This window comes from Clytia hemisphaerica, unplaced genomic scaffold (assembly GCF_902728285.1).
Source record: "Clytia hemisphaerica strain Z4C2 unplaced genomic scaffold, Clytia hemisphaerica genome assembly, whole genome shotgun sequence".
Lineage (NCBI taxonomy): Eukaryota > Metazoa > Cnidaria > Hydrozoa > Leptothecata > Clytiidae > Clytia > Clytia hemisphaerica.
In genome coordinates this window covers 1,136,260-1,163,422 of record NW_027103704.1, presented here as the reverse complement: position 1 = coordinate 1,163,422, position 27,163 = coordinate 1,136,260, and the positions used below count along the sequence as shown (strand labels likewise).

The 27,163-nt window shown below is 36.5% G+C and overlaps 2 protein-coding genes across 2 annotated transcripts; both read left to right on the top strand.

Moving 5' to 3' along the window:
• Positions 1-2,737: 2,737 nt before the first annotated feature.
• Positions 2,738-16,996, top strand: LOC136804115 (uncharacterized). The gene is made up of 11 exons (XM_067060860.1): positions 2,738-3,046; positions 3,786-4,068; positions 11,340-11,398; positions 12,548-12,719; positions 13,214-13,287; positions 13,536-13,654; positions 13,825-14,051; positions 14,635-14,841; positions 15,666-15,814; positions 16,593-16,768; positions 16,989-16,996. The coding sequence occupies exons 1-11, from the start codon at positions 2,763-2,765 to the stop codon at positions 16,994-16,996; spliced, it is 1,758 nt and encodes a 585-aa protein (XP_066916961.1). The 5' UTR covers positions 2,738-2,762.
• An 80-nt stretch (positions 16,997-17,076) lies between these two features.
• On the top strand, positions 17,077-24,850 carry LOC136804091 (uncharacterized). The gene is made up of 9 exons (XM_067060837.1): positions 17,077-17,193; positions 17,809-17,959; positions 18,938-19,092; positions 19,905-20,003; positions 20,928-21,026; positions 21,554-21,730; positions 22,303-22,501; positions 22,943-23,420; positions 23,814-24,850. The coding sequence occupies exons 1-9, from the start codon at positions 17,080-17,082 to the stop codon at positions 23,902-23,904; spliced, it is 1,563 nt and encodes a 520-aa protein (XP_066916938.1). The 5' UTR covers positions 17,077-17,079; the 3' UTR covers positions 23,905-24,850.
• The last annotated feature ends 2,313 nt before the right edge of the window (positions 24,851-27,163 follow it).

The window sequence follows — 27,163 nt, the reverse complement described above, 5'->3', positions numbered from 1 at the left end:
TTAAGAACATAAACACTTTCTCTTTTTCTCTTTCTAGAAATCGGGATCAAAGACGCCAAAGGTAATTTTTCAAAAATTTCGGACCTATTTACAACGGAAATATAGGCTTATTATATAATAGGGCTTTAGGCCATTATTTGCTTTTACAAGTCTATTGGAAGGTTAGAGGACATGCTTGGTAATGATCAAAACAACCCATATAACATCAGGAAACTTTGAATAAAGCTCAGTTTTTACTTTAGAAATTCAAATTCAGGACTTTCTAAATTTCCGGGAATTTAATGACTTTTTAGAGGAGTATTTCACTAAATCATGTGTTCCAACTGGTTCCAAATCAGTCCCTCATGAAAGTAATTTGACAGACAACTGTACGTGTTAATGTAATAAATGATTTCTTCTTGATTTATTTAGAAAATATGGATAATTTTAAGTTTTAACAAGAATCAAGCAGAAAAATTTCTTTCTTGCTTTTTCTGCCTCTGAGGTTCTCATGCCTTTGTCCTCTTGATACGATTCCAGCATGAGAACAGATATATTTCCATCTTCTACACTTGGATATGGAGAAATCAGCAAGCAGCTGAGCATTATTAGTCAAGGAGTCCAGCTATCCAGCCATAAATTTACATGTTGCTGCAGGACCACACAAGTCGTCCTACAAAATTAAGAAAGAATAAATAAAAAACAACAAAGAAAATGTCTATTTTCATTGCAGTTCGTACCACCCAATCACCACTCCCCTCTGCCTTGAAAAGAACTAATAGTACCTTAATCCTCTTAAGAATATTTCAAATAAGTCGTACCTTAAGATCCAGGGTCAAGTCTTTAATTTCGTGTAACTTTTCTGGTCGAGCTTAGCTTTCTCAGTCGGCGGTTGTTGGTCGTTGAACCATCCATCCCCCAGATCAAAGTCCTGAATAAACACAAGAAAGTAAAGATATTGAAGGAATACAAAATATAGCTATGATCTTCTAATCTAGTATTTATTACTATAAGCCAGATTATTGAGGATCCTGTTCGATGTGATTTTCCTTTAGAAATTCTAGAAAATCTTTGGGAAGAAATAAGACTGTTTGAAGGGCTATATTAGATATAAGAAGTCACTCAACCCCTGCTTCTATCCAAGAGTAAGTAATGTTAAAATCCAGAAGCAGCCACCGACCTAAAATTTGCAAATATCTGTTCTGATTTGCCAGCTGGAAGGATTTCCCCGAAATTAAGAACAGTTCCTCGTTTTCCAGGGGAGAAATGTTTACTTCAGAACAGTTATATTTTTCCAGCTAGGAGGTAAAAAAACTTTCGGAACAGGTACTAAATTACCAGGCGATTGGTTTTATGCAAGTTAACTGTTCTTATCTACCATGGCTGACAAAATCTTATAAGAACAGATCGCTAAATTCCAGCTCGACATTGAAGGACTTTTAAGAACAAAAACTTAATTTCCAGCTAGCAGTTTAAATATCTGTGCGAACAGATCGACAATTTCCAGATGCTTTGTAAAAAATTTCAGCTGCCACTCCAGAAGGAAAAGAACAGATCTCAAAGACTTTTTGACTTTTTTGAAATCCCCTCAGAACAGATAGGAAGTTCTTAGACACCTTATTTTTTTGGACATCAAACCATTTTTTCATAAGATAAGAACAGATCATATTTTTCCAGCTGGTCCCAATCTTCAGTAGAACAGATCATATTTTTCCAGCTGGTCCCAATCTTCAGTAGAACAAACCACTTTTTTCCAGCATACTTTTTTCTTTAGTTCGCTAAGAACAGACTACCATATCCAGCTAGAACGTGCCTTCAGAACAGTTATTTTGAAGTCCTCCTTCGGTGGATGCTTTCGAAAATCCCCGGACATACAACAAGAAAATCCCCGGAGTCCGGGGAATCGGCAGGGTCGTTCTTTCTTTTATATGGTTTATATTGGGCCAGACGTCCGCGCTCTCGATAGGATCGATCATCGGAACTGCTCGATGACAGATCGATATGTGATCGATGGATTACTTAACGATCCGGATGGGTAAATGTTCCTATTTAAGATATTTGGTCTAAATTCGTTTATTTCATCTCCATGTCATTTAACATATAGCTAACAGTTAGTCACACTAGGAAATCTAGCTTTCAGAAAAAGTAAAAGATATAGCGCTTTCGCAGCATTAATCTTTGATACGCATTTTGGCGGGACGCTAGTGTGACTAACTGGCTAAGTGGATGGTTCCTTAGTTCTTATCCCTCAGAACACTTGATACATTTAATAATAGAACGAATGATGAACACTCAATTATTAATACTCTTGAATATACAATACATCATAATCCTGTACTCATAACCATTATATATGAAACACGGGAAATTTTTAGAGAAACTCTGCCGCAAGAACTTCTTGCTTTCTCTTTCCAAAAGAGAATCCCCCCAAAAACGAGCATGAATCAGAATAAATGAATTTTACAGAATGACAGAAAATGCAGTTAGTCCACTTTTTTTTCCCAGAATTCTTTCAGAGACCACCCCTTTGGCAGTTAATCCACTCTTGGATTAACTATATTTTTCAAAATTTGAAAATGGACCACCACGGTCAAAACAGGCATAGTGTTTTGGATTAACTGCTTGAACCCCCCCTGCTTTGGTGCATATGCTGGATGCAATATCTCCAAATCATGCAATCACTTTAATGTTTGATTTTTTTTTGGATTGAAGCAGATTTCAAATGATTATTAATACATGTAACCTTTAATTTTTAGAGTTACGCAACTAAATAATTCTTAAGCATGGCTGGCAAGATTCCAGATAATGTGAAAATGGATTTGCGGTCTGTTTTATTAGCAGCCAGTGGTACAATGCAATCTAAATTGGCCAGAGAGTATTATGATATTATGGGTGAACATCTACCTATCAGATCACTTGGCTTCAAAAATATTTATGAGTTTCTCTTAGCCTTGGAAGGGGACGTTTGTCGCATGGAATTCTCACTCAAGAACAACGATAATATTGTCTTTGCAATCTTGGATAACACTTCCTTTACTTCGGAACATGCTAAGAAAGCTGCAGCAAAGTAAGTTTTAAAGTTTTATCATCAAAGATTTTTGAAAATTTTCACAGGAACAAGATAGATAAATAAATAAAATAAATAAATAAATAGATAAATTCCATGAAATTGAAACTCTTTGCATTGTCTGGGGGGGGTTGCATGGTTGGTGGAGGAGCTGAATCAGCCCTTTTTTCGGATGGAGTGACAGAATTTGACAAAAATTTAGACGGAATTTTGGAAATTGGGCCCTCTGACAGAGATGGAAAATTGAACAATTTTAGTGCGGAAAAACGGAATTTTGCAAATGTTTTCCAAAATTTCGGGATTAGCAAAAATTATTCGGAATTTTTGACAAAAATCTTGAATTTCAAAGGAATTTTTGATGGCAGAATTTCAGTCCTTTTTTAGACGGTTTGACGGAAATTAAGAAAAAAATTAGTGAAAATGCGGCATCGGGTACCCCCTTAAACCCCCTGTCTGTCTGTCCAAAATTATATTTTCAGTAAACAGAGAAAAGTCTTTCCCCAATATTGAGGGACAAGCTGGAGTTTTTACAAGCTCTTATGTGATTTGGTTGGTCGTTAAGTTAATTTCATTACTTTTTCTAAAGAACACGTCATCTCTATTACTTCGAATGACCAATTAGTGAAGTATCTTATAAAAACTCCAACTCATCCCAATATTGATGTTCCTTGATTTTTCAAGCATTCCTCATTTGATTTTGTTTCTTGCACTAAGTGAATATTTGATTTTTTCTCAACAGAACGATAACCGGGAGTGTACCACACAAATCTCCTGAAGAAATTGCACTCATATCTGATGGCCAACCCGTTGGCAAATTAAAACCTTCAAGAAGCGATAGGAAGAACAAAAATAATGGAGGTTTTAAAAGAAAATCACCAAAAAAGATGGAACTTCCTCCACAGCCAATACAAACACCGATGGGACTCCCTAATCAGTTTGACTGGAACAGGCTGAACCAATTGACAAGAAATACAAGAGGCGAATACACTTTGATTGGAAGGCTGAACGGTATAAGAAATGATGTGAGTGCTTTCATTCATTAAAAATCTTGAAATTAAGAGAAATTTGAATATAGTGGCTTTAGAAAGAACATTTTTAAAGCAAGCCCCTTTTTTGCCCTATATTAATGTGGGGGGGATGCGACACCTTCCAGAAATATTTATGGAGAACGGATACCAGGGTACACCCTTGTTTAAGTTTTTTATAATTTCCAACGTACACATTTTTTATCTTATTAAGACCGATGAAATGAAAGATTTTAAATTAAATTTTCAATAGTTAAACATTTTAATCATTAAAATATTCCAAACAAAGGCTAGAATCAGGCTTTGTCAATAAAAACAAACAGATTGAATACATTTTGGAGTAAGAACTCAGAAAACGAAAGGAATTAATATATACACAAAGTGTGCAGAGGGGTCCAGCTCCCAGCATTTTTCAGGGGGGCTAAGGAAAATAGTCTCCGGCTAAATTCTAGAAACATAGCCCCCACTTTTACAAAACAAATTTTGCATGCAAATTGTGGATAAATTTATTGCGCCGCTGGCAAATTTTTTTTCAAGAGGGATAAAACCTTCCCACAGCATAGACTTTTAACATGATTTAGAATATTTTCAACCTATTAGCTCTGCCCCAGTTCTATTACACAACACTCAGCCCCCCTAGCAAGCTAGCCCCCGGTATTTTTGAAAAATACAGCCCCCAATCAAACAAAAATGGTTTAGCCCCCTCCCCTAAACTCAGGGGGTTGCATTCTATGATACAGCTACGGCGATCGAAATAAAGATATGGGAAAACTAGTTAGGCTACCACCCACTCTCAATCGGCCAACTTCGCTTTTGATAATATATTTTAATGATATTAAAAATACGACCTTTCTTTATTTGGTTCATGATAAAAAAAGAGTCTTTTTTGTGTCCCTGTCTTTGCCTGAATAATCCAATAAGTCCGAAAAATCTAATTGAAACCGCAAGTTTCATGGTTTGTTCTGTAATATATTTGAGAAGGCACGAAAACATTGGGAGGGCTATTTTTAGAAGGTCGAAGGATGTCAAAACGTGGAAGGATAATCCTTTATCTAAATTAAAAAAAACTATTTCAACCAAACTATAATGACATACTGTAAAAAAAATTCTTAAAAAACTCTATAAAATCTGTTAAAAAATAAACCTAGCAGTAAACTCAGACAATATCGTCCGCTCTATGATGTCTCAACGGTGGCAACCTCATCGTATTCGGTAAATGTACACTACCCTCCTGATCCTCGTAGGTCCCATAATGCGATCTATCACTGTCAACCATCCTATCTTTTTTAGTCTTTTTCCCTTTTTTACGAATGCCTCCTCCTGAAGTAGAGGAACCCGTCCGTTTTGCTTTTGAAGTTCGTTGCGGTCTCTTTTTTGGTTCGTTGTCACGTAATTTTACATACCCGTTCCCTCGTTGTTCTTCACTACCCCCGTCTATGCTATCATCTAAATCCGCGACAGGTTCTGGAGAGATTTTATTACTCTTAGTACCAGATGGTCTCTTTTTCAATGGTTTCTTTTTAGAAGGTGTAGTCTTTTTAACTGTTGTTTGTTGAGAATGTGTTGACGCTGCTTCTTCAGCCTGTTCAATGATGACGTCATCCGGGGCATAGTCTTTCTCTATTTTATAGGGTGATAGTTTGACTAGTATATCAGGGAAACTTTTGCTTGATTTCTTGAACATCCCTTCGATAGAGTAAGCATTCATTAATGTCAGTAAATGTTTATCCCAACGTTTTATAAGTTCTTCCAGTTCGCTTGTCAATCTTTTCTCTTCCTTTTTTAAAGATTTCAACGTGAAATTATTGATTGTTCTTTTGCGATGCAATCGCTTTCGTTTTCTATATTGTATCAACTCGTAAGTTCCACCTATTAGTAAAGACAATCCAAGGATGATTAAACACGAATACAAGATCGGTTCAAACATGCCAGATTTAGTGGTAAAAATCAAATTGGCTGCGATCTCTGGTGATTGAAGTTCTTCCATTGAGCGGAAAGTATCGAACACAAAATCGTTAATATAATCGCGATGATATTCGATATATTCAAGTATCAGTTCATACAAATCGCCCCTATAGATGGTCAAACCAAGATATGATTGGTCCATATCGGTAACTATAGAGTCAACATAAAGCTCGTCTGTAATTTCTTTTGAATGGTATTTAGCTGTGTAGATATCCAGCAGAAGACCGTCTATTCCACCATCGATGAGAGCTTTCGTCAGCTCTGGCACACTGTTTTGATATCGTTTGTCTGCATTACCTTTCATCAAAATCGATTTTTCGAACACTCGATCCTTCAATAAACCAACCCGCCCTTTATTAACTGTTGGTCTTTGAGATGCCGCTACTGTGGTGATGGCGGTTGTCAGGGCGGCAGTTAGTAAAGCACATATGGTCATTCCGCAAAGTATCCAGAATACGGATATGAGACGACCCGGGACAGACCGCGGAACTCTGTCTCCGTAACCCACGGTCGTCATACTGATAAACGCCCACCAAAAGCCTGAAAAATAAAAAATGTTCTTTACTTAGTTTTAGTATAGTTTAGGTATAAACTTATTTCTTTTTTTATGATTTTTGTTGGCGGAAACGTTTAGTGGGATGTTCTAAGTACATTAGTGCAGGATCATAATCAAATATAACAAACCAAGAAATTACCAAGTTACTAAAAATCTACAAGATCAAAAGACCTACCTTCGAAAGCACCGCTGACAAATCTTCTCGGGAAGTGTTCTTTATTCCACCATGTATCCACAATCCAAATCGCAACCCCGGCTGCAAAACATAATAATATTGCTACCCCGAGCAATGGCCAAATATCAATGATCGCCATGACAACCTCATGTGCAAACAATGTCGCCGAAATGGATGATTTGATGATGAACATGGCGGATGAGAGCTGGATGACTGGTATGTTCAACATCGGTAAAGTCGAGTTTACCTGAAAATGAGGTCAAAAGTTAACATTACCAAAAAGACAAAGTATATATAGTAAAACCTCGATTTAACAGACACTCTAAAAGGCGGACACCTCTGATTAGCGGACAATTTCATCTTCCCCGGCCGTTTCCTAGTCAAATCCTCATAAAAAAGTTTCTGAAAGACGGACACTCAATTAGCGGACCCTCTGATTAGCGGACAAATTTTTTCGCACGAAATGGCCAAAACCCCTATTTTAGCTCTCCAATTAGCGGACGTTGAATTTCGAATGGAGGGTCACAGACGTCCAAAATCGAAAACATTTTTGCGTTTTAAAAACCTTTCTCTTGTTCCTCTATGGCCTAGTGTCTGCAGATAAGTACTTTAGACCCCAAATTTGTATTTTCGACACCCTGGGATGGCCTAATTTCAAAATTGGAGCTCCGAGATCAAAAGTTTCTAAAAGGCGGAGACTAACCCCTTTCCCCGATGGTGTCCGCTAATTAGAGGTTCCACTTTATGTATTATTCAAAAAGAATAATAGTCGAACAAACAAAAATGTTCGTCAGTCTCGATGAGCCTGCAACATTAAATCTTTGAAGAAGAGAAATATCATTCACAGATTCCATAATACACGTTATTAGTATATGTATACCGATCGATAGTGTGAAGCCGGTTGGTAGTGTGAAGGTTTCGATCACAGACTTGCACCGCAATGGGATGTGTTCGAATCCCGAGCACTACCAGGCAGGGTGTTAGGGAAATAATGGTGATAGATTCTCTACCTTCACTCTTATTAGTATATCTTTATAAACGACAGACTCAAGTCTATCAAAACAATAAATATACCAAAATATGATAGCTTAAAAGATTCCATTATACACTGACCTGGTACTGCCGTCCTTGACTGAATGTCGGCAATATAATGTCACTTTCTTCTTTGTTTTCAAAGGAGATCAGCTGCGTCCTATTCTCCACGTATTTGAACGTAATATTCAAACAGTTGCCACAGCATTCTGCCAAAGCCACCGATATGATTTGTTGCAGTAATCCAGTGGTCGGCCAAACTGTTTTATTGAGACTCTGAGCGCTGGTGAAAGGCTGCATTTGCATCCAAGATATTATAACGCTTTGATTACAAATAGGTTCGACGACTTTGGAGCACGGTGTTTGCCACGCTTTGGCGTATATCTCATCGTTGTTCGGATTATCACGGTCGAATCTGAAATTTGATTTGCATCTTGGACGAGATGCTTTTGTCATGGCAACGATAACCAGAGCCGCAATCATCAAGAAAACAAATTTCAACATCATTGTATATCTTTTGATTCTTTCTGTTCCATACAGACTGGGTTTTCAATTAACTTTGTTTTTTCGTATGCATATTGTCTGCCAGTCTAGAATACTGAATATTTAGAGAAACTGGAGTTGGAAATATCAAATTGAAATAAAAATAGTACAATAACCAACCCTGTTGTAACTTAAAATCAGGTCGTGATTGTTTTCTGTCCACCACGGTGAAGCTCTAAGGTGATTGGTGAAAACAAACGATCTGCCGAGTAAGCTCAATTTTGTTGTGTCTGCGCATTGCTTCAAAAGGACTGGGAATGACAACAAAGTTGATATGGTGTTAAAATAGGGCGCTGTGTCAGAAAAAGTTCAATTTTAAAACAAGATTCTTGTTATCAAATTGACTCAGTCATTGTTTTTTCATTGCATTAAAAGGTTTACTGTGCGCGTAAGAAAATTATGACCATCTGTTATCAGGTAACCCTTTGTATCCATTGTAAACAACCTCAGACTTTCCAAAAAACGTCATTATTTAGAAGATAATTTTTTCTATCAAAAAGTACTCCAGAAGCAAAACAAACACTGTGATGTCTTTGAGACTGATATATTTGCCTTTAAGGACCAAAAATATCCCTATGAAAGATTTATTATTTTCTCTCCTTTTTTCCAGAAAAGATCTTGAGCCCTCCTACACTCCGTATATTCTATTTTTCTTCATCTATATAACTTTTTGTACTTTTTTAACTAAATTCTTTCACATCTCTACTCTTCGAAAACCTTTAGCATTGAAAACAGAAAGGTTATCGATTTCAATCTTTTTACTGTTTCATTTCTATCAAAACTTCTCACCACGACCAGTTAGACCTTTGATTCAAAACAGGTTAGATTTTTCAATAACAAATTGAATTGAATTCTATCCCTTTTTCATTTAATTTTGATGAGGTTTACTTCTTTGAAAAATGGCGAATTTTATAAATGTTTATTCTCTGATTTGAATCAAATGAATATCGAAACCCCCGTCTCACCACAACCAACAAATACCGCTTACTAATTTATATATTTGTAGTAAACACTTGCTTAAGCACACTTTTGTTGAAGATTTGAGGTATAGAGGGAGCTAATCTAAAGAATCCTACATTTGCTAAAATTAGACAAAAAGAATGACAAATCCCGCCATCCACAACCCATCCACTCGGATAGTTTGTCCACTTCAATGTTTTGATTCCTCTTTTGGACTAGCTGCATATGGTTTAAAAGAACGACAAATTGCGCATGCGTGTTATAACGCAGGATTCTTTACAGGAATAAACTGATAAAATTAAATAGTGCTTATTGTTTGTTGAATTTGTTGCTGGAGATACTGGCACGACACTCCCAGCGGACCCAAATTTCACGCCATCACGCCTAAAAAAACTCGATTTCACGATCACGCCGCCACTTCATTTTCACGCCATCACGCCTTTTTTTCAAAATTTCACGCCATCACGCCAACCGCTGGGGGAGGGGGCTCATTCATAAAATCAGTCATAAAATGAACAAAATATTCCAGCGTAAGAAAACCCAAAACAACCAACAATTGACAACCACCTAAAAATCCATCGTTAATAAAAAATACAACCGAGGCCATCGGAGAAAATTAAAAGCAACTTGTTTAAACAATTCACTCACGCTACAACAGAAATGAAAATGTGTTCAGCTCAGAGCATATAAAACTATTTCAGAAAATTTTATTTTATTCAGATTTGTTTTGATTACTTGAACATTTCTGCAATGTTTATATTTACTTCACTGTATAAACATTACGTAACCAAATTTCCCTGTTCTCATGTTTTTGTAATGCCAACTTATTTATTAGAATTTGAAGTTTTAAAAGTGATATTCAGGTCCTTTATAATAACATTAGGCTCGATTTAGACTAAAAGAAATCACCGAGAACGATTTAACATGCTGGTTGAGCTTTCCAACTTAAATTCGGAACATGGGTTTAATTGAAAGTTTTCTAATTTTTCGTGATGTTAAGCTATTTAACATTTCATCCTAAAAATCATGAAAAATTAGAAAACTTTTTTGAGTTAAGCCAGCTTGTTTCTTATAAAAAAGTGTTTGTTTTGAATCTACGTATTTTCCCTCGATTCAAAACATGTTGGTATGGAACACATTAAAAAGCAAAAAAATAATTATTACATTTTATTTTGCATTAAATCTCCCCGATTTCAATCTACAGAATCCATCCCTCTCTCTCTATGTAAAATGTGTCCCAAAAAAGCGGACAAATTTTCCATAAAAATAAGATTACATTTCTCTGTTCAATCAATAGATATTCAATTCCAAATGCAAAATGTCTCCCAAAAAAAGCGGAACTTTATTCCAACCAGTTCCAACTGACTGAACTTTTATGAGTTTTTTCGCTCACGTTTAAAATCAAAGAAAGACCAGGTCACTCGACCAATTTCGATATAACTTACCCTTTACTCACAAATAATAGCAGGTGTTTTGCTCATGTTTTGGCTGTGAAAAATGATTTGTTTTTATCACCAGATCACAGCGTGGAGATAATTATCGAAGTATTGTTTCGAGAAATAATCCTCTTTCTTTTATCTTTTTCACTCCAAATTATTTTCTTTCTTTTCTATGAATAATGTATCAAACGTAGACATTAGAAAACTTTACATAACTAACCTTTCTTTCTTGATCATGAAAGTTTTCTTTATCCGCATGAAATTAGTTTTCTCTGAATAAGTATTCATAAATGAAACGCTAATTAATGACATTTTTTAAATTACTTTCTACTTGATTAATTTAAGAGGCTTCATACGATGACCAGTAAGTTTGATAAAAGTGGGTCTCCATAGTTTGAACCTCTATAATCCGAATGTCTCTAAACTGGCCAATATCGATTTAAGGGGGTTGCGCTTAATTCAAAACCTCTTCAACTTTAATATCCCCCAAATTCGAATGACCCTCCCTCCCCCGGACCTATTCTACTGTCTTTGAGTTAGGATGAAAATTTGAAAAATGATTTGATTGCAATTTTAAATTCAACATTTTTTTTTTAAGGATGAACTCAGACGATTGTTCAGCGGCATTCCGATCAAATATATCGGAAAATCGAATAAGTAAGTATAACATTCATCCTTAATATTTTTTTTGACCTACCCCGGTGGAGGTCCTATAAATTAACATCTGTCCGTTCGTTCGTTCGTTCGTCCGTCCGTCCGTCCCTCCGTTCGTTACCAACTTTTCTCGAGATTGGCTCTTTCATTCTTTATGATTTTTTGTGCAAAGATGCATAACTATAAACCCTCGAATGTGACGGGCCCAATTTTCGAAAAAAAATGTTTTTGGGCAAATTTGGGCCAAAAAACGGCTAAAAAACGGGTTATTTGGACTATGTGAAAAATTGGATCATTATTTTTTTCTAGTTTTTTGCATGATAGTAGGTCTTCGATAAGAATCACTATTAACGATAAGCATACATCAATGTTTTTAGTCAAATTACTCAATTTTTTTATGAGATGAATGTTTTTTTTGCTCATGAGGGCTTACTTTTGAAGAATATGTGTGTTTAGACATGAAATTTTGGTTGCTTGGCGTGTTTTTATATTCGCTTTTTCTCGATTTTTAGAAGAAAAAAAAAATTGGGTAAATTTCAGCTAAAAAACGGCAAGAAAAAGGAAAAAGGGTTTTTTGGACTGAATTATTGGATCATTGTTTTTTTCTGTTTTTTTTTGCATGAAAGTAGGTAAAATATGGCTCAAGCAGATTTTTGTAAAAAAAGAATTTTTTTATTAAGAAACAAATGACTAATTTTGATAGATCATTCACTATTTGTGTTCTGAATGATTGTTTAATGGTCACGCTCACGTATATATCAATTATATATGTGTTTAATGCATAACCAGGTAGGTCCATAAAAGTATCACTTGTCTTTCCCTTGTTTTTGGACCTACCTCGGAGGTCCTTTAAATTAACCCATGTTCGTTCGTTCGTCTGTTACCAGCTTTTCTTTGGATTGCTCATTAGTTTTCTTATGACTTTAGACACATAGGTGCAAAATGGCAATTCCCAAAATGATTTTTGAAACTCTCACCTCGGTTATTAACCCCCCTCCCGTTGAAAATATTTCGGACCCCCTTAATATTTGTGACCTGAGAGTAAAGAACAAATTTCTTTTTAAATACATGTTTAATGCTGTAATGTATTCTAGATTTTTGACCGTACCGTATACATTTCTGTTCCTGAATGAACTTCTTTTTCTCTTTTAGTTCGTGTTTCATCTCCTTTTCGAACTACTTGTTGGCGTTCAGTGCTTGGATGAAAATGTTACTCAATCATCCTATGTTCGATTTCGCTCCGAGTATCGACCGAGAAATGAGATGGCTCTCTACTTCACATAAAATCATGGCGAAAGGCCTACCTTTCGAAAAACTACATTTGGTAAGTATGAACACGCGCCTTGGAACTGCCATTTCTCTGTTGTGTTAGAAGAGATCACCGAACAATAACAACCGTGGTCCAACTGCAATTTTTGCTGGAAATTTGTTGTTTTTGAAAATGTCACCTAACGCGGTTCGAAAAATTCGTTTGATTCTTATAATGGGCTATTTCAGAAATAGTCTTTTAAAAAACCCCATGTTGCGGAGGTGTGACGTTGGTCTTGCAAATAAAAGATCCTGGGGTCTGTTTTTTTTTAGTTTAAAAATCCAGGGTGGTCATAAAAATGAGGTTGAAAATCCAGGTTGGTCAGAAAAATGATAAAAGATCTAAGGGTGTCCTGAAAAATTGAAAAAATTCCAGGGATCACCTTTCCCAAAAGACCTCGTCACAACATAGGGGTACAAATCTTTCTGGAATAGCCTAATCCCTGAAAAAATTGTTTTTAACTGAAAGGTGCCAAAAAGAACTTTTCGTTTGTTAATGTCATTTTGCAGGTCAATGTGGTTCAATTCTTCAGCCAAAATGCTACCGAAGATTTGTACATGATTGAAACACGTTTTAATATGAGGTAATTACCCCTTAAAATTTGTCTTTTAATTTATTGATTAATAATTTATTAAATGCCCAGAAAAAAACAGCAGAAAGAGCACGAAAATGCGCCAGGAATGTTTTCCTGGGAATGAGAATTAGCCATCTTACAATGCCTCGCGAAAATTGGCTAGATATCTAGGGGGTTTCTAAAAATCTCTGTAAAAATTTAATGGGGATATGACTTTGCAAAAAATAAAACAAAGTATTGCAAATTTTTCGTAATAGGGAAGCAGTGGCTTATTACAAAACGAGGGAAGCTGCAATGAAGAAATGTTCGAACGGACGCTCATCCATCAAATGTGTTGACAATCAAGAAGTCTTGGTCGAACTATCTATGATCAACGGTAAATATTTAAAAATTCGATTATTTGTTGATCAAAAAATTATATTCTTCAAATAGGGTCAGTAATCGAATTTTAGTTCTAATTCATGAGTTGACTGCGAGTGTTTGCTATGTGGGTTTTTCGGGTTCTCGTTATAATGTTTTTAACGAAACTATCAACTATCTCTCTAGCACCACAACCAGTATCAATGGCTTCCATTACTAACACCTTAAACAACATCAAACTCATAACACAACCACCACCATTGATGCAACAACCACCATTGATGCAACAACCAGCATTGCCTGGTCTATTGCCAACACCTTCACAACGACAATTTCACAAACAACACTCAGTGAACGAGGTAGCTGACGAACGACCAGGGAATTCGTCACCTACACCTACAGAAGCTGAAAAAGTAGGCGCCATTTCCTTTTTTATCATTTTTCATGACCATTGCAATGACACTGCATCATTAAGCCAAAAGCTGATCTGATTGATTGTAAGTGACGTAAGATCATTCAGTACATCACTTGTAACCAATTAGCTGTTAGGTCCGTACAGGTCCGTAATGTAATTTCCGAAGACAATATCATAAAGCTTTTAGAGAGATTCTGGTACTTAGAAAGCTGATATCCTAACTTATAATTACAGGTATTAATTTTTAGTTTTGATCCTTTATAATTCTTTACTCGTGAGCTTGTCCGAGGGTTTTTGCCTTGAGTCATCCGATAGTAGGCCCTTTTAATTCTGAGTATCAATAGTGTGTGAAAAAGCTTTTGAAATAATAAGAGCTTAAAATATCTTGGCTCTGGTTAGCTAAAGTTAAACAGAATACTTCTAAGAATGCAGTCATTTTTTGCCGACAAATTTGTTACACAGAGACAACACACAGGTGAATAATAAGTTAGTGTGTAATCTCGTCATCATTTGTTTAGATGTTGGAGTTTTTGATATTCAATATAGGACATCGTTTAGTAAAGTTTGGTAATCATTTATAGGCTTTAACAGAAGAAGAACAACACATTGAGAGTTACATGACCCGACGCTGTGGCTTCATATTGAATTACAGGCAATCGAACGAGATGTTTAAAGTGACTTGTAAACGATCTGCCAGAACTGCTCGCAACGTGGCTGACCAGATTGATTTCATTGTGTCGCATGTTGAGGATGGATGTCGATTCTGGATCATGGTTATTGACCAGCAGGTAAAACATCGATTATTATCGGGAAAGTATCCCGATTGTATTGGGTGTATCGCGCTCTTATCATATGGGCAAAATCTAGTCTTGACGAAATTTACACATAACACATAACAATAAGTGTTATTCACAAGGGGATAATATGAATTTTGATTCTAAATCATGATTGTTGACCAGCATGTAGAATATCGGGTTTCCGTTTTGGTAAAATCGGATTGTTATTTTGGTTCAATCTTGATTATCATGGAGTAAATTGTCTTTACTTTATCGACATATTTTTGAGAGTAAAATCGGTTCTATTTCTCGATATAATCAAGTTATTATCGGGGAAATTCGGGTTCGTTAACTCGTTTATTTTATGTCTGTACATGAAATATTTGCGAGTTTTCTCTTGTCATAGTACAATGGTAGAGCATCTGGCTACGGTTTGCAAGGTTGTGGGTTCAACCGCCAGCCAGGTCATACTAAATATTCCCAAAGTGGTACTTGATGCCTCTCTGCTTGATGCTCAACAATTGAGAGAAGGATCAAGGGTAGGTGGAGCAATCCAGGGAGAAAGAGTGGCCCCCTCTCCTACCTTCGGGTAGATAGCTATCGAAAGAGGAGCCTTCGGGTCGCCTCCGACTGCGGTCGCAGACTTACTTACTTACTCTTGTCATTTAAAAAAAATAGCTTTCGCCAGAGGGAAATCATCTTCTTGTAGGGGGAATTTTATCACCAGCCACCTATGAACTTACCTGACTTACCTTCAAGAAACCGTGGAGAATTTTTGGCATCTCTTCGAAACCATCGTAAAACATTACGTAATAGACCTATCCTATTTCATCTAGAGGACGAATTTCAACAAGCTGATGGAGATTGAACAAGCTTTGAGTGAGAGCTCACAGAAAATTCAACCACCCTCTATTAAACCAAAGCCGGGAACTCGTGGATGTGCTTTGTTTTCCGAAAGTCAATCTTCATCTCCAAGATGGTACAGGTATGAAAGCACAGGATTAAATTCATTCTGCCCCTTACAATCTCACCTGCTTTATTACGTTACCAATAGTTACGAATAATGAAAAGTCAATGATGCACTGGGATCTACTTTAAGGGCAGAAACTTTCGCGGGCAGAAACTTTTGCGCTTTTGGTATTTTTTCGGGAAAGTTTCTGCCAGGTAAGAAATTCGTGAAAGTTAATTTCGCGAAAAATCAAATTTTCCTAAAAATCGCGTTTTTTCCAAGTTTTAAAAGCCTAGGAGAGTCGATATTATCGATATTATCGATATTATCGCAGTGACAAGGATTCGGAATTGGAGGAAGAAGTGCAAATAGTTTATTAGCGTATCACTCTTTCCATTGAAGGAAAAAATGAGATTTGAAATAATTTTTTATTCACTTTCCCTAGCCACTCGCGAAAGTTATTGCTACTAAAATTGAACATTCACAAACAACCGCAAAAGTTTCTTCTGTAAATTTTCTTCAAAAAGTAAAAATCGTGAAACTTAAATCCGCGAAATTTCGCGACTTTTCGGTCTCGCGAAACTTTCTGCCCGCGAAAGTTTCTGCCCTTAAAGTAGGTTTTGCTAATTGTTGAGTAGTAGAATGAATAATTCCGGAGGACGATGGTAAACAAGCACTCTTACCGTTCTCTATTTGGCGGGTAAAAATGCGGGTTATTCCGAATCGCTTCAGTCACTCACATAAACTCGCTTATAATTGGACCTGTAACGAAATTACACACCCTTACAATTCCACTTTCATCTTTCTCGACCAGATGTTACGTTTTGCAAGACAAAGAAGATGAAGATTGTGAAACGATCACTGTTTTCTACGTTGATTGGGGAAACATTGATAACATTCCTTTCGAAAATTTCCGAAACACTTATCCTGATCAATGGAAACTACCACCGCAAGCAATTCCATGTAAAATACACGGTATGAGACAAGAAAGTATTATATTTTGTTTTTATGTGAAGTGCGAGAAGCATGGGAAAGTAATCTGTAGTGAGAAAGTCTTCGACCAGATTTTCTCACACTTCAATCATTTCGACCTAAAAAAATATTTTTTCACTGTTTACTATTTACCAGATTTCCTAGCGCTATTTAAATTTCCCCACTTCAAGGTTTTCAATGGTATAAGTCTGTTCTCATTCGATACCCTTATCCTCAGCATTTTAAACGGTGACTATCCGCTGCAAATATTACCTCCTTCATATCAAAAACAAAGACAAAACATCTGACTCTCTTAATTAGGCCTCGAAATGGCTCGTGAATTATCGGCCAGCAAGCGTGAACAATCTAGAGACAATTTAAGATCAGTGTTTCAAGACCAAATGATGAAAGCAACCGTTGTCAAAGATGCGGAGTACTCCCAGGTAAGGAGAATTAAGATCTGGTTATCCCGGTACTTATTTAGCTAATTCTTGACTCTGCAGTTGTTTGTGTAAACGATACATAGTGGCAATAGAAACACCGCGTGATGATCTAGAGCTGAATAGCCCTTATGACTCCACTGCCACCTTCAGGGTAAACGTTAAGCCCTGCAAAAGCTTTAATTGGAATGCAATTTTCAGATAGGAAGCGTAAATTGCCTTTTTTTTCAGCGAGGAATGATATGAGTTAAAAATCTATTTTAAATGTAGATTCTGCTCATATGCCTTGTGTTAGCCAAAACCAGTAACTGATAACAGAGCTTTATACTAGTTTGAGTAAAGAAAACGATTTAGGTTGATTTCATACTCAAAGTTTCATGCTAACCAGGATGGCAATCTTCAGTGAAATCAATTTCGCTGATGATTACCATTCTGGATGGCATGTTTAGTAAAGGATTCTACTCACACAGAAAACTGCTTCGACTTTGAAGAAGATGGTTTGTGAAATTCCCCTCGACTGCCACAAACAACGCCTTTCACAATTAGGGCGGTGCTCAGGGCTCCCTTAAAGCTAAAAAGCGTCAAACTTATTCCCAAGAATATTATTTCCTTTTACAGCCACATATTGTAGAGTTAAAAGAGCTTTGCACTCTGGAGAATAATCAAATGTTTGACGTCAGCGAGTTTTGTTTATCTGGCATGGTACGAAGGATTGGGAGTGAGGAACAAGCCAATGAAGAGTCTGACGATTCATGGAACGAATTCTATTGTGAGTTGTTATTGTTACAGTGTTAAAATTTCGTCCGTCTCAGTGAAGCACAGTAAAACTTCCAATTAGCGGACAGCTTAAAAGGCGAACACCTCTGATAAACGGACAATTCTATTGTAAGTTGTTATCGTCACAGTGTTGGATTTCCTCCGCCTCAGTGAAGTATATTAAAAGAGGCATTTCCGTTTCAAATTCTATACGATTCACCAAAATTTCTGGAATATGTCCTAAGTCCTAATTTGCTGTGTGAAATCCATTTTCCATACCAGACCAAAATCCTATAGCTTTGACCACTGTTAGTTGGTGTGATGATTATTTCCCATATTCATGGTGGGCACCATTGGAATGTCCTCTGACATTACATCATGGACCAATCAGCTGTTGGGTCCTTGGAAGACATTGCAATGGTGCATACCAGATTTTATTTCCTGTTTTGTTGATTGTGATCGAACTGTGCACAAACGATCTGTTTAACCTGGTTTAACAGCTAATCTTTGAATGGAAAAGAATGAAACTAATGCAGACTAATGGCAAACGACCGAGCTATTTTGGGAGCTTCCTTATAAAAAAGTCACGTCGTGAATATCATGAAATTCAAAGATACTGGCGTTCATTCTTCGATGCAAAGGAATTTAGCGTTCGAGTAATTCATGATATGCACCATTGCAATGTCTTCCATGGACCCAATAGCTGATTGGTTGAAATTGAAACGTATTGACTGATTTTGTGTCATTACAACCAATCAGCTTTTGGGTCCGTGGTAATGTCAGAAGACATTGCAATGGTGCATATCATGAATTGAATACAAACACATGAGTTGTATATGTGTACAGAAGATTTTTCATAACTCGAACCTGTATGACTTGAATGTCTTCTTTCCATAAAGTACCTTAAGCCATGATTCGAACAAATTTGTGTTCCCCATGTGTGTTCGAGTTATGGAGACTCAATTGTAGTAATCTCTCCACTTATTTTTAGCACAAGAAGATGAGAAAAGAGCTGATGAAGAAAGGAGAAATGAAAGAGAAGAAGAAGAAGATGAAAGAGAAGAAGATGGTGCTTCAACCACCAGCAATAAATCTTCACTTTTCCCTTACAATTTCGAACAATTAGTCTTTGGTATGGTCTCCGAGGTAACAAGCGTCACTATTTCTCTATACACCTTTTTAGTTATACAGTGGAGTCTCTATAACTCGAGCATGCACCGGGAATTCTTTTCGAGATATAGAGTAAGTTTTTTGAGGCTAGTGCCACGTTTTTTTTTTACTGCAAGATTATACTTTATAAAAAAAAGCTCCTCAAAAATGCCAAATACTTGCTTGAGGTATGTATTACATGCTAGATTTCGGATAGGTTTGAATCCAAACCTAAGAATACCGTAAGAATATTTTAGGATGATTTTTACCTAAAAATTAAAAATATTCATGATGAATTGAAAAAAAAACATTTTAATAAAAAGCGTATAACTGGAGGGACACGAAAACTCGAGTTATGGAATCTCTACTGTAGTGTAGGCAGGTATAGGGAAAATTTTTGTCAAATTTCTTATAGCAGGAATTTCCACAAACTAAACCGCGGTATATCTTAAACTAGGCTTTTGGTTTTCAAGATTTAATTCTGGATGAACTGAAAAAGAGATGAAAATATTATGGTATATTTATTTTTATAGGATACTTATGTATCTACAATCACTGCAATAATTTTTGGCAGTAAACACTGATTTTTAAATAAACTTATCCCCCCCCGAGCTTTAATGGTTGAGTCTGCAGCCCTGTTGCCTTCTTCAACCATTGAAAATAGGGGGGATTTAGGAGAGGGAAGTGAGTAAATCAAGTGTTATTTTGAGGCTGGTGCAAATATATTATAGTTACCTTCCTTTCTTTATTTTGAATTGGTTGGCAATACTTATTCTTCTTCATACAATTCATAATTTCATTCTGTATAGGTTCATAACGCCAACTTGATATACCTTCAACTTGGCAATTTAACATCTTTGAACGATTTGGAGAGGGAATTACTGAATCTGCAACTATCAAGGAACGAGGTTTGATGTCATTTCAATTTCGTTCTTGCAATTCTGAGAATGCTCACCGTTCTTATGTTGACTCTGTATTTTCATTTTTAAAAGTTTAGAATCGCGAAGAACGTTGATTGAATTTATATTCTATATATTCAGTAAATACAAGTTTTTGTCAATAAAGTGGTCAAACAAATGGTTAAAAAGCAACGAATCAATATTTCGGATTCACCGCGGCCTTTTTTCAAGTTTTTCTATCGTAAATGTGTTTTAAACAACACAATTAATAAGCATATGAAATTTTAACAAACCAAGAAAATTTGATAAGCGTATGAAATTTCACTGGCAGCCAATTTGGCGGGACAAGCTTGAGTTTTTACAAGCTCTTATTTGATTTGGTTGGTCGCTACATAGTGTGCAGAGGGGTCTGAACCCCCCCCCCATTAATATTTCATCCCCCCCTATAAAGGTATCCCCCATATTTTTAAAATTTTTTGATCCTGCACCATTTACAGGGGTCCGAGCCCCCAGCATATAATTTGTACTCCCAGTATTGGGGAAGAATTTTTATTGACTTAAATCAACATATAACATAAAAAAAAAATTTTTTTAACCAAAAAGTTACTATCCCCCCCATTTTTATTTGACCCCCCCTATAAGCTCAAACCCCCCATTTTAACTGGAAAATTGCCCATCCCCCCCTATAAAGCCTTCCTTGAAAACTCGGATCCCCCCCCCTTAAAAAAGGGGGGGGGTTCATACTATGCGCTAAGATGTAATAAAAGAATCGTATTACTTTTTCTAAAGAACGCGTCATCTCTATCACTTTAAATGAAAATTAGTGAAGTATCTTGTAAAAACTCCAGCTCATCCCAATTTGACAACGCGTGTTTCAAAATTTTCTTGTGATCTAAACCATCAGCACATCAACCCTTAACTTATATGTTTCAGGGACGTTTGGAAGTCAACAAAGGAGGTACTTTTCTGTACAGCGGCAATGGTTTGAGACGCCGTGTCATGGTGTTGGAAGCCGATCAAAAATCCGCCACTGTAAGACCATTTATACATGTTTAAATATCGTATTGTTGTAGTGTGATGTCACTCATCCCGTTCTGCGCCTGTGACGAGCTATATGTTCATCGCTATGTGGCATCTCTATGCATCATGGTAACTGTGTCTCGCGTGCACGGAAGCAGCGGTGTCTGGACAGCGCTAAGAGTTCGACTTGAAAAAGGAGGAATTCCTACTTCGCAAGGAATAAGACTCATTCCCTAATGGGAGGGGGGGGGCTCATATCATCATTTTTGTAGTAGATCGAATCTGTTCTTTGCATTTAAAAATAAAGTTTTTGCTTTTAAAGACATTGTCTAATTTAGATAGACAGTCTTGACGGTTTCCATGGCCAGCAGGTTTTGACTTTCTCCAGAAACTGAACAGAACATAAGAGGAGAAGGGATCAATCATTCTGAGACTTAAATTATTAATCCAATAAGGGTACCGTATCGAAATTCCATTACATATAATAATCTAGACGGCTTTAAAAAAGTTTCCACTCTTAATTGCATGTGTATTTTTAGGCGAAAGTCTTACACGTGGATTACGGGGCAATCGAATGGGTTCAAACGAGACAATTACACAATCTTGAAACAACGTTGAAAAACCGACATTTTCAAGCACGACCTACAGCCTTGGCCGGTCTCAAATATCGATCCGTATCTGATGTGACGAGCTACGTTAAAGATTACGTGAAAAAGGTAACCTACTTCTTTTATGATTAGATAAATGTAATATAATCATTGAAATAGCTGCACTTTAGATAATCTAACCATGCTAAACCATAGTCATTATAAAAAAACCCGGTCTGGCAATTTATTATTTTAGCTTTAACGTAACCAAAATCTCCTCTTGGGATTGGTCTATTTTCTAATCACATGATCAAAAAGTTTGCAAAATCAATCGATTTTGGTACGTAAGCTCTATCATTTAACAATAAAAAGAGACAAAAGGCTTCCAGACCAGTATTATTTTATAATGACTATGGCTAAACGTTAGCCCTTGACTCGATAATCATAAATAAGGTACAAGACCATATAAACCATCTTAGATACTCAGTTATGGATTGGGATTGGGATCAAACCTTTTAACTTTAAATAGTTTGCAAAATGTTGTTTTAAAAAATGCATCTAGTTCTAAAATGAAACATTATTTTACTCTTCTACTGTGTTGTGTGTCCTATTTTCGAACGTCGCTGCGTTCTACCATAGTTCTACACTTTCTCTAACCCTAGAAATTGAAGCAGTAATATCGTCAAATGTTTTTATTTCAGCTCATTCGTGCTTTGGTTGTACAAGAAAACGAGAATGGGAAGTTATTTGTGGAGCTGTTCGATGCAGAAACAGGTGCAAGTTTGAACAAGCTCTTGATACAACGTGGTCTCGCTGATCCAGCTTCTTCAACCGGTGTGGACGGAAATGAGCGAGACGAAACAGCGAGTGTTATCAGCGTCCCAAGACATGCAAAGCAAGGTAAGCTCCTTTTTGTCGTCAAGGAGAAACCCTTTGATGGGCAATACGAGAAATATTTTAAGAATGGAAATTATGATTTCTTGGAGGTTTCGAGACTGTAGATATTTATTCTGCGTATAGTTATGAAACATTTCCACAATTTCTTTCTCTTCAATTTATTTTCAAACTTCGTTTATCACATTTCTAGTTAACCAAGTCCGAAATCACATTGGCTAAGTGCGGCTAATGGTGATATAGCGTTATCGGTGCTTTTATGTGCTATTATATTTTATGTTTACGATTTTGAAATCTGTTTTTTATGCTTATGGTGATACAGTCACAAGTAACTATCCGAATAGTTCTATGACCGAATCTAATCATTTTAAATTTCAAGGCTAGTATATCCCAACAAATCTAGTCAAGACAATGAAAATGTGACTGCCACTATATTTTCATTTTCAGTTCCCCAATCATCTTCTGCTTCGTCTGCCGGCTCATTAGACAACAAGGCAAAGCAACAAACTGTTCCCATGGCAACTCAAAATAATTACAAGGCGGAAGATGTGAAAACGTGGGTGGACCAACATTCTCCGCCCAAAGAGTCTGAGGAATGGCGATATCGACCAAGCACTCCGCCTTTTCCACCCCCAGATATTGTGTCTTCCAACACTGTCAAAGCGTCAAATAATCTCAAAGAGGGAGTTCATTTGGAAGGACGTACCATCAAATTAGGTGAAGGAGAGTCGAACGAACTCCATCTTACAGAGGGGAATAAACTAGACTCGGAGGAAGTCGAAGCACTTCAGAAGCGTTGGGGAGAAGAGAAGAAATCGTTACTGGATGTTCAAGATAAGTTGCAACACATGTTGAGTCTAGCGCCGGAAGAATTGAAAGAAGCGTTCAAGGAGAAAAAGAAGGAGAAGTTGCTCCTTATGCTCAGGTAAGAATACTTTGCATATTCGATCTGGACCATTTAGACCATGTTCACCCATCCTGGTTCTGTGAGTTGCCGAGTTTGTGAACGTAACCTTGAAATGTAACTTGGATATTTTTAACCAATTCTGAAACATTTTATAGAGATAGAGACCTCTAGTGTAGCGATGAGCAGACCTCGTCACGCCTCCACGCAAATACTTTTGCTCTCGTCGTGATCAAGAAAATCACTAAGGTTTATTCGTCACGCGAAATAAGAGCATAATTCTAAATCACGCTTCAAAATGTTCCCCAAATCATGCATCATGCTTTGACCCTTACGTATGTAAGTCTCCTTAGCAAATATCTTTCTAGCTTCACACACCGAAAAGATATATCCTCTGAATTTTTATTCACTTAGGATGAAGAACTTGAGAGCAGAATTGAAGAAAGTTGAAACGGAATACGCCAAGGTTGTTCAAGACACGGAAGACTTACTCGCTTCTATTTAATAATAAACTTCATCGAGAAGTTAAGCAATAGTTTTATTTGTTGTTGCTCGTATCAGAACGGAGACGGAATACGCCAAGGTTGTTCAAGACACGGAAGACTTACTCGCTTCTATTTGATAATAATCTTCATCGAGAAGTTAAGCAATAGTTTTATTTGTTGTTGCTCGTATCAGAACGGAGACGGAATACGCCAAGGTTATTCAAGACACGGAAGACTTACTCGCTTCTATTTAATAATAATCTTCATCGAGAAGTTAAGCAATAGTTTTATTTGTTGTTGCTCGTGTCGTATCAGAATGGTAAATTTTTTAATCGCAGATTTTTTAAGTGAATCGTACTTGCGAATGAAAATGTATTTAATTGGGTTTTTTTTTTCCATAATGTTGAATGTAGATTCAATTTATTTTTTGGTTACTAGACTTTTTAAGTCGCATCAGCGCAGAGTTAGATATTTTTTTTACATTTTATAAACTTTTTACAACCAGTTAAACTACAATTTAAAAGTTTTTAGACTAATTCCTACTTAAGTCTACTCAAATCTTTCATTAAACTGACACGGTTTTCTTGGTGGTGTATTTAAATGGTGTAGTTGTTATGATGATAGGGGATGGTACCTGATACTACAGTGCGCTCTCACTAATTCGAACTTCTATTATTTGAATCTTTCTATAATTCGAACAAATTTTTAGTCCGCTTCAAGGGGAACCCTCGTAAAATACTCTCTTTAATTCGAATTTATCTGTAATTCGAACAAATCCGATTCTCCGTTTGATTTCGAATTAACGAGAGCCAACTGTTGATTGTAGTAGGATATTGTTGTGTTTTTATTTCTCAAAAAACGAAATTTATTTTGTATTATTTTCTTAGGTAGATTTTTATAGACATTTTTAGGTTCCCTTATTTTTTTGTATCTATGTTAATAAAAAGATGAAGATCTTTACTTGTATTAATGGGTATCAATTATTACTAACCTTTATTTTGTAAGTATCTGCTTGGAGAGTTCTGAATATTTTTCGTGATTTTGGAACACATGCAAAGGGACTTCAACGGGATAAATCCGTTTCACGGTCGTCTCGTGGTGGGATACGGGATATACAGGGTCAGTAAAAACCGTATTGGTGGCGAGGCTTGTCGAGTCCCACCTCGAGAAGACCGTGTAACTAATACAAGTATTCCCCTACTGCATTAAGGTGATATGTCATTTAAAGTTTCACGGGTTAAAAATCTGTTAAGATCAGTAGATTTGCTCTTGGGTTATTTGGCAAATTTCCAGCCTCATATTTTAATCTGACAACAAAAAAACTCAGTATACACCTTTTATTGACACTTTTAATTTTGGTATGAAAAAGCTCGGTCTACTAACATTAACATTACACTTCAACTCGTCGTTTAAATTTTTTTCCGTACAAGAAAATTAACTCGACGTCACAAGTACTAAATTCTCCCAGTCGAAAATTTTTTAAACCCTGGGAACAGAGATCGTGATCTGCAATCTGGCCCGCAATCTGCCTACCACGTTGAAGCTCTCAATTCAAGCATGAACATATAAATAACTGGACATCCATCTCCTTTGTATTTCCTTTGTAGCTTCGTTGCCGCCTCGTTAAAATCATCAAATGAAACAATAGATTTTGATGGTATATCTCTTGGGAATACCTTGCTAACAACGTCAAAACTTCGACAAAAGTCTCTGTTGTTCTACTCTTCTCAAGTCTTTTATCTATATCATAACAAAGATAACAGAGGCAAAATCATCGTCAGCTTGTCAAAACTCCGACTAATATTTCTAAATTTTGACTTAAAAGTGTCTAATAATTTTAGAGAGTGTCACATTCTAATTTCGATATTCTTATAACACAGGCTCTCAACTTTGGCAAGCTATTTTTTTCAAGTCATAAAAAAAATTATTGGAGTGACAAAAGGGATTTAAAAGTATACACGCAGTTGAAATTCTGCATTTTAGAGTTGAAAATGTTGATAAAATATATTGCAAACTTGTGAAAAAATTCGAAAATATTTATTTTGTGCATTAGGAGTAATGTTCAAGTTCTATCAATCTTTTAACCTAGATAATTCAAAGAAAATAATTTATGACGGAATATTGTCGGATTTTTCATACCAATTTTGAAATACAGGCGGCAACGAAGCTCGCTTCAAAGAGACAATAAAAGATAGATGTCCAGTCGTTTATATGTTCATGATTCAAGGGATGAGTGAAAAGAAACTAGTCTTTAAGGCTGGTTTTGCAATCCCTCCGCACACACCAGATATTCTCCAATGCTTGCAATGGGTTCACTACGTTTGCTGAATAATATGGCTTTCCACTCTCTCACACGGCAGTTTATCTTTTTTATAAGCACTATTCCCGCATTCATGTGTCCAAAGAAAGGCAAATGTTTGGTAGTCTAACACAATACCACTCCCTCCTGGTGGTAACATTAAAAAATACTTTTTGCGAAGCGAATTTATGAGCGAAGCAGTTTTGCTATATTGTGTGCACGTACCTTTAACTTCTATCCCAAGCGAAAATTGGCCCAAAATTTGCTATATAAATCACATCTTCAAACCGATGATTTTATCAAAATGACCTTAAAGGGTTTGGGTTAAAGCCACAAAAATTTTCTCGGTTTCGTAGCTAGAACTGCGAAAAATGCCGTTTTAAAATGGTGTACCCTAGCAGCGAACAGCAAAAAAATTACCGGAAGCCGAAACACGGACTTAAAATCTGAAGTTGATCAAAAAGTAACCATCAAGTATCAAATAAGATCAATAAATAAGAAGTTTTTGCTGGTCGCGCGGGCGGGAAAAGTGCTCTTTTAAGTGAACTAAACTTACCTTGCCAAACCAAGTGGATATTCAATGATAAACGGAGGTAATCAAATTTGTCGAATTTGTCAAGAAAACAAATCAAAACTGACCAAGATCCAACAACAAGCCATCTCTACAGATTTTTGCTTTTGTTTACTTTTGATGATTTCGAGAACAGACGCAGACGATTCGAATAAAAATGTTCGAACGTTCGACGAATATCGTTCGATCGTTCGATTTTTTAAGGCACCATCTACATTAGAAGAACTAGAATGAAAGAAAGATCGTCACGCAGGGTGGCGGGAGTTGTGCCGCCGAGGTTTGTGTGGTGTGTTTGGGTTATTATAAGGCTTAGACCCTGTCTCTTCTTTTGGGGTTTAATCAGAGTGTCTATTATTTTGCTAGCAACTTGCGATGCGAATTGAGGTGGAGTCTGGATCGCTTCGCAACC

Excerpts from the sequence above, each read along its gene's own strand:
- LOC136804091 (XM_067060837.1), top strand. The coding sequence starts at position 17,080 with ATGGCTCGTGAATTATCGGCCAGCAAGCGTGAACAATCTAGAGACAAT. Across the intron at positions 17,194-17,808 it reads AAGATGCGGAGTACTCCCAG|CCACATATTGTAGAGTTAAA; the intron begins GTAAGGAGAATT and ends TTCCTTTTACAG. Across the intron at positions 22,502-22,942 it reads CCCAAGACATGCAAAGCAAG|TTCCCCAATCATCTTCTGCT; the intron begins GTAAGCTCCTTT and ends TTTCATTTTCAG.
- LOC136804115 (XM_067060860.1), top strand. The coding sequence starts at position 2,763 with ATGGCTGGCAAGATTCCAGATAATGTGAAAATGGATTTGCGGTCTGTT. Across the intron at positions 4,069-11,339 it reads TGAACGGTATAAGAAATGAT|GATGAACTCAGACGATTGTT; the intron begins GTGAGTGCTTTC and ends TTTTTTTTTAAG. Across the intron at positions 13,288-13,535 it reads GAAACACGTTTTAATATGAG|GGAAGCAGTGGCTTATTACA; the intron begins GTAATTACCCCT and ends TTTTCGTAATAG.